Source organism: Meles meles, chromosome 21 (genome assembly GCF_922984935.1).
Source record: "Meles meles chromosome 21, mMelMel3.1 paternal haplotype, whole genome shotgun sequence".
Lineage (NCBI taxonomy): Eukaryota > Metazoa > Chordata > Mammalia > Carnivora > Mustelidae > Meles > Meles meles.
In genome coordinates this window covers 1,123,411-1,135,858 of record NC_060086.1, presented here as the reverse complement: position 1 = coordinate 1,135,858, position 12,448 = coordinate 1,123,411, and the positions used below count along the sequence as shown (strand labels likewise).

The 12,448-nt window shown below is 45.2% G+C and overlaps 1 protein-coding gene across 7 annotated transcripts in view; it reads left to right on the top strand.

Annotated features, from left to right (window-relative positions):
- Positions 1 to 11,797, top strand: part of PSPH (phosphoserine phosphatase) — a 44,447-nt gene extending 32,650 nt beyond the window's left edge. For all 7 annotated transcript variants that reach the window (XM_045992848.1, XM_045992847.1, XM_045992846.1 and 4 more), the window contains 5 exons: positions 5,378 to 5,536; positions 6,254 to 6,388; positions 7,248 to 7,393; positions 8,971 to 9,119; positions 11,319 to 11,797. In XM_045992848.1, coding sequence (XP_045848804.1) covers positions 5,397 to 5,536; positions 6,254 to 6,388; positions 7,248 to 7,393; positions 8,971 to 9,119; positions 11,319 to 11,426 — 678 coding nt within the window. In that variant the 5' untranslated portion in view covers positions 5,378 to 5,396 and the 3' untranslated portion in view covers positions 11,427 to 11,797. The remainder of the gene's footprint in view (positions 1 to 5,377; positions 5,537 to 6,253; positions 6,389 to 7,247; positions 7,394 to 8,970; positions 9,120 to 11,318) is intronic.
- Positions 11,798 to 12,448: the final 651 nt, after the last annotated feature.

Genomic DNA, 12,448 nt, shown 5'->3' with positions numbered 1-12,448 from the left:
GATTTAATCCATCATGCTTTGTAATGAATAAAACCCCAAAGGATCGTGTTTGGAGAGCTTCGGGGTTGGGTTCGTGAGCACACGCCGATACGGGGAGAATGACATACTCAGCGAGAGTATGGAAGCTCTATGCTTCCTCCCACATAACTTGTCCTGTCCTATACATCTCTTCCATCTGAGTTCTACCCTTTTGTAATACACCAGTGATCTAGTAAATAAAACATTTCTCTGAGTTCTATGAGCCGTTCTAGCAAATTAGTTAAACCCAAGGGGGAGGTTGTTGGAGCCAGTTGGTCTGAAGCACGGGTAACAACCTGGCCTGGGGTCTTCAGTGTGTGTGTGTGTGTGCAGGGAGGGGGGGCTCAGTCTTGTGGAACTGAATCCCTAACCTGTGGAATCTCATGCTATCTGGGTGGATAGTGTCAGAACTGAGTTGAATTATAGAGGGCCCCATGCTAGTGTCTAAGAATTGCTCAGATGTGCAGGAATCCCCCCTTGTTGGAAGAGGTACAGAATGCTTTCTGGGGCCATTGATGAAGCACGATTTGCTATGATTGTTGAAGCAGGTTGATGTATATGTGGAATTCATGTATTCATTCTCTTTTGTATGTATTTGAAATTCTGTACAATAAAAAGTTAAAAAAATAGTTGTGGGTATGTAATTCACAACTATATCATTTCATTTATTCATTCAACCTTCAGAAATTATTTGAGCATCTCCTCAGAAGAGGCTCAAAATAAGTGTTTTGAAAAATTTGGGATCTTAGTAGAAAGAGCTTACAGTCCAGCAGTAGAGGTAACATACATATAAATAGGTTTAAGATAAGTAAGAATACTGTGAATTTTGTATGCTGAAAACAGGTCCACCCAAAGTACTGCGGAAGTTCTAGGGAGAAGTTTTTTCCAGCCCCAGGGAATCAGGAAAGACTTTATAGTGAAGGTGGCATTCGAGCTTTATTCATTCACTTAATTCAACAAATATTATTAAGCTGTACTATATGCTGGGTACCGTTCTCAGTCCTGTGGATAGTGAACAAAGCTGATAAAGATCCTATGCTTGTGAAATTTGCATCCTAATGAGGACAGATAGACAATACATAATAAACATAATGAATCTATTTTATCATATGTTAGAAAATGATAGATGTTACAGAAAAAAGAAAAAGCATAGTGAGGGATATTAGTAAGGTTGGGTTAAGGATAAGGAGGGAGGGTTGCAGTCATAAACAGGGTGGTCAAGGTTGGCTCATGGAAAAAGGTGATTCTTGGGAAAACTTGTTTTTTAAAATTTCACTTTTTTAAATTGATGTATGATTGACACACAGTGTTGTTTGGGCAAACTCTTGATAAGGGATTGGCGACATGGGTATCCAAGTGAAGAGCATTCCCACCAGAGACAGAGCTGGAGCAGGGCCCTGAGTGGGGGCCTGGTCAGTGCATTTCTGGAGCAGCAGCAGGAGGACCGGTGTGGTTGAGCAGGGGGGAGACGAGTAGGAAATGAGGTCAGAGATGTGATGGGGAGGGCAGGGTGGTGGTGGTGGTGGTATCAGTGTAGGGGGCAGACCCTATTTGTAATTGTAAGAACTTTGGCTTTTACTCTCTTTTTTATACCTATTTATGTTTATTTTGTATAATTGTGTGTATACATGCATGCACACACGTATTTTGTTTATAGTTTATCAGGCAGCAGTATGCCAAGTGCTTGAGATAAACAATGAAGAAAACCTGGCTTTAAATTTGAAGAATTCAAGTTTGCTCTATTGAACGCTATAACCGGGATACTGAGGTGATAGATAAGTGACATTCTGGGTTTGGTGGAACTGCTAGATGATCTTCAGGAACAGCAGAGTTATTTACGCATTTCCCAACACACATATATTTTGCCAGTGGTGGGATTAAGCTTGGCCATTGAGTGAAAAGAAAAGGTCTATATATATTTTTTTCCAATTAACATTTCCTTCAGTAAAAAATTTTGACAATATAAGAGAGGGGAAAAACAAACGAAACAAAACTTTTAGCTCTACCCTCTTCCTTCCAACGTAGAACACACGTATGGGAAGACATGACCTCAAGCAATACACCACTGCGCCTAACCGTACATAGTACACGAAATGCCTTGAACCACCAGTCTTACTATGAAAATGAAGACCCCCAAGAGTAACAAGGTGGGAGAAACCACCCATAAAATGAGGCATTGGCTTTTACTCTTAATAAAATGAGGAGCTATTGAAGGATTTTGAGCTAGAAATGTGACAGGATTAGGCTTTTGCTTACAATGATTACTTTGGCTGTTATGTTGAGAAACAAAAACCAGGGTGGGAGACCTTTTACGCGGTTCTTGGTACAGTCTTGGCAAGAAACACTGGTAACTCAGGCTAGAACGATAGCAGTGCATAGGGTGAGAAGTGGTCAGATTTTGGTCAGACTTTAAAGATTTATTTATTTATTTATTTGACAGACAGAGGTCACAAGTAGGCAGATAGGCAGGTAGAGAGGGGGAAGCAGGCTCCCTGCTGAGCAGAGAGCCCGATACGGGGCTCGATCCCAAGACCCTGAGACCATGACCTGAGCCGAAGGCAGAGGCTTAACCCACTGAGTGACCCAGGAGCCCCTTGATTTTGGCTAGACTTTAAAGATAGAACCAACATAGCTTCCTGAATGATTGGATATGAATTTTGGACATGGGCCATCAAGGGAGAGAACGGGTTTTTATTTTTTAAGAAAATATTGGACCAGAATCTTGGGGGTAAACGGGATCCTATAGGTTGCCATTTATCTTTAGGTAAATACAAGAATGGCAGTTTTGGTGGGATGAGAAGATCAGGAGTTCAGTTTTAGGCTTGTGTTTGGGGTGTTTCCCAGACATGTGAGTCAGGTCAGGTAGGTGGTTGGAGTTGAGAGTTTGGGAGAGAGGACTGGGCTCCAGGTACACATCTGGGAGTTGTGATCCCAGAGACATTTCAAGCCATGAGCCCGGATGAATTCCATCGGGGAGTGAGTATGGTTGAAGACCAGGGGTAGACTGTGGTCGTTGCAATATGAAGAGAATGGAAAAGCAGCAGCCTGCAAAGGAGCTCAGTTTGTTTAACGGAAACTTCATTCACACTGAGGCTCATGTTAGTTTAGAGTTTAATACTCTATTTACTGGGTTCACGGACTGTCTTCTCTTCCCCCTTGTCAGTGGGTCTCCAGTGAAACTCCGATTTCCCATTAAGAGCCCTCTTTTATGAGGGTTCCAAACAGGGGTCTGCAGTTTTTCTGTCAAAGGCCAGATAGTAAATATTTTAGGCTTTGCAGGCCTTACAGTCTCTGCTGCAGCAGTCCACCTGCTGTGTTGTGCGGAAAGCAGCTGTGGACACGTAAGCAAGTGGACATGGCTGTGTTCTTCTGAAACTTGGATCATGGACACTGAAATTTCAAACTCATGCAGTTTCTGTGTGTCGCAAAGTTTTATTCTGTTTTTTTTTTTTTTTTTTCAATTATTTAAAACATAGACGTGCCTGGGGCCGGGGCTCAGTGGGTTAAGTGTCCCGCTCTTCATCGCAGCTCAGGTCTTGATCTCGGTCGGGGTTGTGAATTCAAGCCCTGTGCTGGGCTCCGTGCTGGTGTGGAGACGACTTGAAAAACAATAAAAAAAACCAAAACCAAAAACAACGTGGTCTTACTTTACAGACTGTACAAAAACAAGCTGATTTGGCCTGTCGGCTATAGTTTGCCTCCCCCTGGCGTAAAAGCGTTATAAACGTAAAACGTTTCTGCCCCCAGGTCAGCTTTGCCCTGGACCCTTCTGCCAGGTGCACTGCAGCTCCTTGGGGTTTGTTTTCAGCTGTGTCTGTTCTAAACACAGATTATTTGCATCATCTGAGTGGCCTCCTACGGGACATATTTGATGAGAGACGGGTCTGGGGAAACTTTAGGATCCCATTTACCCCCAAGATTCTAGTCCAGTGATTTTCTTAAAAAATAAAAACCCTGGGGCACCTGGGTGGCTCAGTGGGTTAAGCCTCTGCCTTCGGCTCAGGTCATGATCCCAGGGTTCTGGGATCGAGCCCCGCATCGGGCTCTCTGTTCAGCAGGGAGCCTGCTTCCTCCTCTCTCTCTGCCTGCCTCTCTGCCTACTTGTGATCTCTGTCTGTCAAATAAATAAATAAAAAAAAATCTTAAAAAAAAAAACAAAAACCCACGACACCCCTTTTGAACCTGTGCTCCATCGCTTCTGCAGCTCTGTGGTCTCTTAGTCTCTTCCTGTGAGTCTTGACCTCCTTTTCCTTTTCCTTCCCAGGCTCCCGATCTGACCCTTTCTGCTCCTGCGAGCTCTGTCCTCAGCTCCCCCCTCCCCCCCCCGCCCTCGCTTCCCCCCTCTCTACTGTCTGGTGACTTTCGTCAGGCCATACCCTCTGTATGGCTGACTGACAAATGTGCTGGTCAGCTCTGACCTCTCTTCCGTGGCAAGAAGCCTTTCAGGATTTTCCACTACCTAGATGTTAAAATCCAAACCCGTCAGCCTGGCCCAGAGCCCCCTTAGTGCGCTGCTTGGCAGCTGGACTCCAGTGGGCAGTTTCCAGAATGTCATCCATCATTCTTGTTCCTTGCCTTGAGCCCTGCTCTTCTCTTTGCTGTCATTATCCTCTCTTCTGGCCTCCATCTCCCTGCCTGCTACTCCCAGCACCCACCAAACTGATGCCCTGCCCTTGGAGAACCCACTCAGGCCACTTACCCTTCAAGATTTGGGTTGAGTTTCTGTCCCCCTGGAAGCCCTGTCTCATAGGCAAGCTCAATCATCTTTTTTTTTTTTAAAGATTTATTTATTTATTTGACACAGAGAGAGAGAGAGATCACAAGTAGGCAGAGAGGCAGGCAGAGAGTGAGGGGGAAGCAGGCTCCCTGCTGAGCAGAGAGCCCGATGTGGGGTTCAATCCCGGGACCCTGAGATCATGACCTGAGCCGAAGGCAGAGGCTTTAACCCACTGAGCCATCCAGGCGCCCCTCAGTCATCATCATCTACTATAATATGCTTATAGTATCTTTAGAATCTTAGGCACATTTCCACTTCAGCGCTTGCCTTTCTGCAGTCATGGTCAGATCAAAAATAGTCGAATATTGGTTGAACGTGATATATATCTGTAAGTCGGTACCTTCACCAGACTGAGTTCCTGGGAGAAGAGTTTGGTCCTGCTCATCTTTGTATTCCAAGCGCCTGACATTTAGATGGCACTTACTTTGTATTAAAAACAACAACAACAAATGAGCGCATGAGTCCATGCTTATGTGGAATATGCTGACGTTGATACAGATCAAAGTATATTGGCTTTAGTGGCCTAGTTGGAACTTTTTATGGTGATGCATGTTTAAAGATGTCTGTCTTTTTCTGTCACAGGAGGCAGATTCTTCCGAGGATGGTCTCCCATTCAGAGCTGAGGAAACTGTTCTGTTCCGCAGATGCGGTGTGCTTTGATGTTGACAGCACGGTCATCAGAGAAGAAGGAATTGATGAGCTAGCCAAATTCTGTGGTGTTGAGGCTGCTGTGTCAGAAATGTAGGAATAGTATTTATTCACTTTATGAAGTGATGAAGAATTGCGAGAGAGAGTGACTTTGGGTGACGTGCAGGTCCACGGCCGTAATTCGCCGAGTTTTAGTCCCTGACAGCAAACGCTGGGCAGTTAGCTTCTTCCTCACTCAGAGCTGAATTCGCTAGTGTGCATCATCCAGTCGTCCATTCACACAGACTCTTACGGCAGAAGAAAATAGTTGCCTCTAAATAAATAGGAGTGACAGGCTCTTACCCAGTGAGGGAAACGACGACCATAACTAACCAGAGAAGATGATGGGGGGCGGGGGTGGGGACCCGCGGGGATCCCCAGTCGTCCAGTGCTTTGTGTCATGGCTGACTGTGTGGCCTTAGTGGCCTGCTAGAAAGCTAGTTTGGGCTCAGAGTCTCTTAGTCTATGTGCCGGTGAGACCCTTCCCTCCCTCCTGCCCTCCCCATTGCTGCCTGCAGTCACCAGGTCACGGGCATTTCATGTGCAGCTGCATTTGACGTGAGATGTGACCACAAAATATTAATGTGATTCTCAAGCAGACTTCAGGAAGTTTATTCCCATGGCCTCGCTGCTGTGGCGCTGTAGCATGTCGTGCGGTGGGTCTCTAGGCAGCACCTTCCTCATGGGTGGACACTGAGGAGCTAGGGAGGTGAGGTGTGGACTTTGGGGACATCTGACTTGCCTAGTCTGATTGTTGGGTCTTCCTCCTAGGACACGGCGAGCCATGGGTGGGGCAGTGCCTTTCAAGGCCGCCCTCACAGAGCGTTTAGCTCTGATCCAGCCCTCTAGGGAACAGGTGCAAAGGCTCATAGCTGAGCACCCCCCACACCTGACCCCGGGCATAAGGTAAGAGGAACCTTGGTCTGGGGACTGTCTCTCTGTCAGCACCTGCATTTGGGGGCAGATCCTCTTGAGAGCACCTCACTGTGGCTCTAGCGCTGCCTTCTGCCCGCCTCTTTCTGCTCTTACTGCGGTGCTGTCTGAGTGGGTGGCCCTGCCCCAGTCATCTGCCCTCCCTCTCGCCCCAGAGAGAGTCGAAGCTTCCTCCTCATTTTCTGTTTCTAGGTTCATGGGCACATCGAGTTGTGGGATGGTTTCTTAAGCAGTCCAGCCCCACCTATTAATTTCTTTTTTTTTTCCCAAACTTTATTTTTTTTTTTAAAGATTTTATTTGACAGACACACCAAGAGAGAAGGAACATAGCAGGGGGAGTGGGAGAGGGAGAAGCAGGCTTCCCCCTGAGCAGGGAGCCTGATCTGGGCCTCGATCCCAGGACCCTGGGATCATGACCTGAGCTGAAGGCAGATGCTTAATGACTGAGCCACCCAGGTGCCCCCACCTATTAATTTATAAGTGCATTTAGAAAAACATACATGGGGCGCCTGGGTGACTCAGCAGTTAAGTGTCTGTCTTCAGCTCAGGTCATGATCCCAGGGACCTGGTGTTGAGCCCCACATAGGGCTCCCTGCTCAGTGGGGAGTCTCTTCCTTTCCCTCTCCCTCCGTATGTGCTCTCTCTCTCTGTAGCTTTCACTCTCTCAAATAAAATCTTTTAAAAAATACATAAAAACATTATAATCAACCAAGCAATATACCTTGTCCAATGTAGTTGGGCAAATGCTTTGCGAACAGGAAAATGTATTTTAGTTTCCTTTTCATATTTCATGCTGAGTAATGATTTTGGTGTTTTATATTTCTTTTTGCAGGGAGCTAGTAAGTCGCCTGCAAGAGCGAAATGTTCAGGTTTTCCTAATATCTGGTGGCTTCAGGAGCATCGTAGAGCATGTTGCTTCAAAGCTCAATATCCCGTCGACCAATGTTTTTGCCAATAGGCTGAAGTTCTACTTTAATGGTAAGAATTGAACGGTACCATTTTCCCTTTCTTGTCAGTTTTAGTGTTCGGTATCTTATGTAATGTCTGTTGGAATGCAACTTACGTAAGGCAGCCTCAGAGTTAAACACTGAGATGAAGGATTCTCTCCTTTTCCATTGATTTTATTTAATTTAAATTCAGTTAATTAACATGTAGTGTATTATTAGTTTCAGAGGTAGAGTTCAGTGATTCATCAGTTGCATAGAACACCCAGTGTAGGGGCGCCTGGGTGGCTCAGTGGGTTAAGCTCTGCCTTTGGCTAAGGTCATGGTCTCAATCCTGGGATCGAGCCCCACATCGGGCTCTCTCCTCGGCAGGGAGTCTGCTTCCCCCACCCGCCACCTGTCTCTCTGCCTACTTGTGATCTCTCTCTGTCAAATAAATAAAATCTTAAAAAAAAAAAGAACACCTAGTGTTTTTTTTACACCTAGTGCCCTCCTTAATGCCCATTACTCAGTTATCGCATCTCAGCTGCCAACCTCTCCTCCAGCAACCGTTTGTTTCCTAGAGTTAAGGGTCTCTTATGTTTGTCTCCCTCTCTGACTTTGTCTTATTTTATTTTTCCCTCCCTTCCCCTATGATCCTCTGATTTGTTTTTTAATTCTACATAGGAGTGAAATCATATGGTAATTGTCTTTCTCTGATTGACTTATTTCACTTCACATCATACCCTCTATTTTATTTTATTTTGTTTTTTTTTGAGCTGAAGGATTCTCTACTGGTATCTTTTGCTCCTTGGGGTCCTTTGCTCTGTGAAATAGACTTAGGCCATCATCTCTCCTGGCTTTCGTGTCCATCTAATCTCTCTCGGTATATAAGTGCCTGCACTTGACTCCTGTATACCCAGGTGACTTGTTTTGTATGTGTTATAGTTCCATTTTTTGAACTCTCTTCTGTCTTTGAACCAGTTTAGGCTCAGGAAGGAGGGTTTGTTGGTCGTGAGTCGCTGCTCTGTCCCGGCTCTGAAGGGCCTTCCGGTCCTTCTCTGGGCCATCACAGGGCACTGCACCCCGCCACTTCAGGAGGTCTCGCGTGATGGCCACGGGTGGCTGACAGCCTTATAACCAAATAATGTTAATGTAAAAAAAGTAAATTTGTTGGTGGAACGAACACTTGAAGGGTCTACGCAGAGACTGTTAAAAAACGTAGACAGGGAGTGTGAGAATTACTGTAAGAAAGAAAACCAATCAAATCTGAGTTGGAATCTCCTCTTAGATGAAATTATACATTAACTTTTTAAAAACTTCGATGTATTACTATTACATGGTGTTCTGCCCCCTCAGCGAGGTTTGAGAATTACAGCTCTGACGGCTTAGAGGGTAAAACTGATTGACCCCAAGGTGTTGATGACCTCAACAAGAGGGACCTGCACTTTAAAGGCAGAAGTTGTCCATGGGAGGGTGGGGAGAGGCGTGGACATCCAGGCTGTGTCACTTTACCGAGGGCCATTTTTAGCTTTCTCAGTGACATTTAAGTGAGGGTATCATCTGTGCATAAGCTGGCCCTACCAGTATAATTCTGTGGGTCACTGACACTGTTTTAACTGCTTTTTTAAGGTGAATATGCAGGTTTTGATGAGATGCAGCCAACTGCCGAATCTGGTGGGAAAGGAAAAGTCATTAAACTTTTAAAGGAAAAATTTCGATTTCAGAAAATAGTCATGATTGGAGACGGCGTCACAGACATGGAAGCCTGCCCTCCCGCTGTAGGTATTAAGTGCGCTGGTTTTTCCGGTTGTGTTTTGCTTTAGACGGCTGATTTGGAACTCTGTGAGATTGGTGAAAGTTAAACAAGAACACTAGGTAGCATTGTGAAAAACCAAAACGAATGAAACAACTTCAGTCTCAGTATGTCAGCTGACATTTTGCAAACCTAAGGAAGAGAATGGTTTAGAACTTTATGAACTGGTTCCTGCCACCTCTCAGCCCAGGTGTGTGCCTGAGGTCCGGCTTCACTTCCCCGAATAATAGCAGAAATAGTAAGACAGCTCTTGTAGCTGTAACCAAAATTTTAATGTGTATATACTCATATATATGATTTTATTTTTTGAGAGAGTGCGCGTGTGGAGTGGAAAGACACGGAGTGTGCAGGAGCAGGGGGGAGGGGCAGAGGGAGAAGCAGGCTCCCTGGAGCAAGGAGCCCAGTGTGGGACTTGACCCAAGGACCCTGGGATCACGGCCTGAGCTGAAGGCAGACACTTAATCGACTGAGCCTCGCCTGTGTTTTTATATTTGGTAAAGTATTTCTTCATACATTATCTTCTCATTTTTACTGATTAGGGGACTGAGGCTCAGGGAGGTTTGAGAGTGTGCCTGCATTAAAACATTTCATTCCTATGAATGAATGCTGTTTTCTGAGACTAGCAGGAAACGCATGCTGTGTAGTAAGTGTCTGGAATATCAAAGATGTCCCTTTCAGGTAGGACTTTATCCTTATCATTTCATTCTAAATTAAGAAAAACAGAACCAAAAATAGAGTGGTGAACTTTTTAGTACCTAGTTTCCTGAGATCTAAAAATAGTTGTCTCTGTAAATGATTGATACAAAGTGGTTAAAGAACCTTTGGGTCCTTTTCACTGGCTTGCGTCAACTCAAGATAAGACATTTTCAGATGATTTACCCCCCACGCTGGTGCTGAGTTAGTCACAGAGGCTGGGCTAGTTGAGTGAGGAGTGCCTGAAGGAAACCGTGTGGAGTTCTGTCACGTTGCTGCTAATCCTGATGTCAAGAAATGACCAAACTGTGAATTGCAGAGGACCCTACCTGTCATCAGAAGATGACAGGCCTGACTGAACCGAGTGCGAGTGTGCCTACGCAGACGTGTAGCCCTCAGAGGTGGTCAGAGGAGTGTGTGATCTGGAGGAAGGTTAGCCGCCCCCGTGTGAAGGCCTGGCAGGATGGGGGGGCAGCAGAGCAGAGTGGGGACGCACTAGGAGCGGACCTGGGCGGGTCAGGGGGCAAAACCTGGCAGGAATGGGCTTTCTCTTCAGCAGCTGCTGAAGACTATGTATCAGGCACTTGGGGGTTACCACTAGGTCGTGGGGAACCCCGAAAGGCTTGTGGACAGAGAAGGAAGGCAACAGTGTTGGGACAGCTGAGTCGGTGCTGGCCTGCAGAAAGGGCTGCCAAGGAGGCAGGAAGCTCAGGAGGCTAAATTTAACTGGAAGGTCAGAATCTCTGTTTTCCCCTTGTGTGGTCCGAAAACAAAAATGAAGAGAAAAGGCAAGTAAAAGAATTTTCAATGTCCAAATTGGGTACAGTGTGCCTCTACCCTGGCAGAAAAAGAGGAAGTACCACTTTAAAAGACCATTGACTATAAGAAGGTATCACTTGGTAGATACTAAGGAGCAACACAGATGTAATATTAAATTTAATGATGCAAAGTGGAGTGTTGTCCCAGATCCTGGGGCTGTCATCTCCTTCAGCCCAGAATAACTCCCTCCCTGGGACCGAGGTCCGTCAGGCTCACAGACGGCCCCTGTCAGGAGATGCCTGCTCTGGTCCCGATTCTGCTCTGGTCCTCTGGGCCAGAGGGACTTCACCTGCACCCCAGGCTTCTCTCTCATCTTCCCTCTTTGAGATTGCCTGGCCTGGCGGTGCCTGCCTCCAGTTTAGAACTCAGGGGATTTTATCTTTGTAAGCAATTGTACTGGTGTTAAGGGGGCTTAGATTCTCCTGGAAGGCTGCAGTGGCTTGGGCCTGAGTGGATTTGCAGTAGAGGTGCTTGGACTCATTCATTCTTGGGACAGGGGAGGCAAGAAGGCACTCCTTGGAGGCTTGGCTTTACCTCTCTTTGCACAAACAGTTTGTTCTTTCAAAAAACACTTACTGCCCCAGGGTGTATCTTTTTTTTTTTTTTTTTTTTTTTTTTTTTTTAACTCTTTCCCCCTTTCTTCCCCTCTTAGGATGTTTTCATTGGATTTGGAGGAAATGTGATCAGACAACAAGTAAAAGACAACACAGAATGGTACATCACTGATTTTGTAGAGCTTTTGGGAGAACTGGAAGAATAACATCAATTTTTATACAGTTCATAACAACTTTACGTTAATTTTTAAGAGTTATACAGTTTGATACCATTTGCTTACAATTGCTTATTACACTCAAATCTAATAGATTTGGTACTGATTATCTGTACTTCCAAGTAGACTACAGAAAATTGCTCCTTTTTAACTGCAGCCCCAACATTATTATGACCATTAATTACCTGGAGAGTTTTATAATCTGAATTCTTTGTGTATTTTCCTACCTATATTTTATTTGAAACCTTTTAAAGGTGGATAGTAAACGAAACACCTTCCCTATTGCAACTACGGGGTAGGCAGCTTATGTGAATGTTGGTTTTCCCTTTGGTAGGTAAATAAAAATTTATCATGTATCAGTACAGATTGGTGGCATTGTCACTTTCTGCCTGTCATGTATTTCAATATCAAATATTTCAGGTACTTTGAGAGTTTGAGTAGAAACAGCCTCCAGGCAAGGGACCAAGAAGTTGGGAGACCTCACCCTGATCACAGGGTGCCGTGCTGGTAACCACCAACCCGGCCAGCCCTCACACTGGGCCGGGCGCTGGAGACCTTCATTAGCTCTTGGAATTAGTCCTATCAGGAATGTTACAAAGGCTTAAAAAAATGGAGCTTTAAACAAAAGCAGTGACCTTAAAAGATAGGCATTTGATAATCACAGGAAGTAAAAGAACTAAAAACACCTTTTACTCATCCCAAACGGGTTTCGCCTTAAAGGAGTTAAGAAATACCTGCTAATAGCCGATGTGAGCCATTCTGTCTTAACAGAGGACTCGGAAAGACCTGGAAGCCGGGTTTGTGTTGATTCTTGCAGTGCCAGGAAAGAGGAATTTCAGAACGTGCTTTCAAAGTAAGTGCTTATATACCGTCCAGGGTGGAGAAACGGGGGAGGGTAAAGCACAGGTGTCGCGAGAGGCATTAAGTGGATAATTAGGTAGAAAAGGCCAGAAGGGTTTAATACAGGAATTTATCTGAAAAATTATTATTTAACCAAATAATCAAATTTGGTC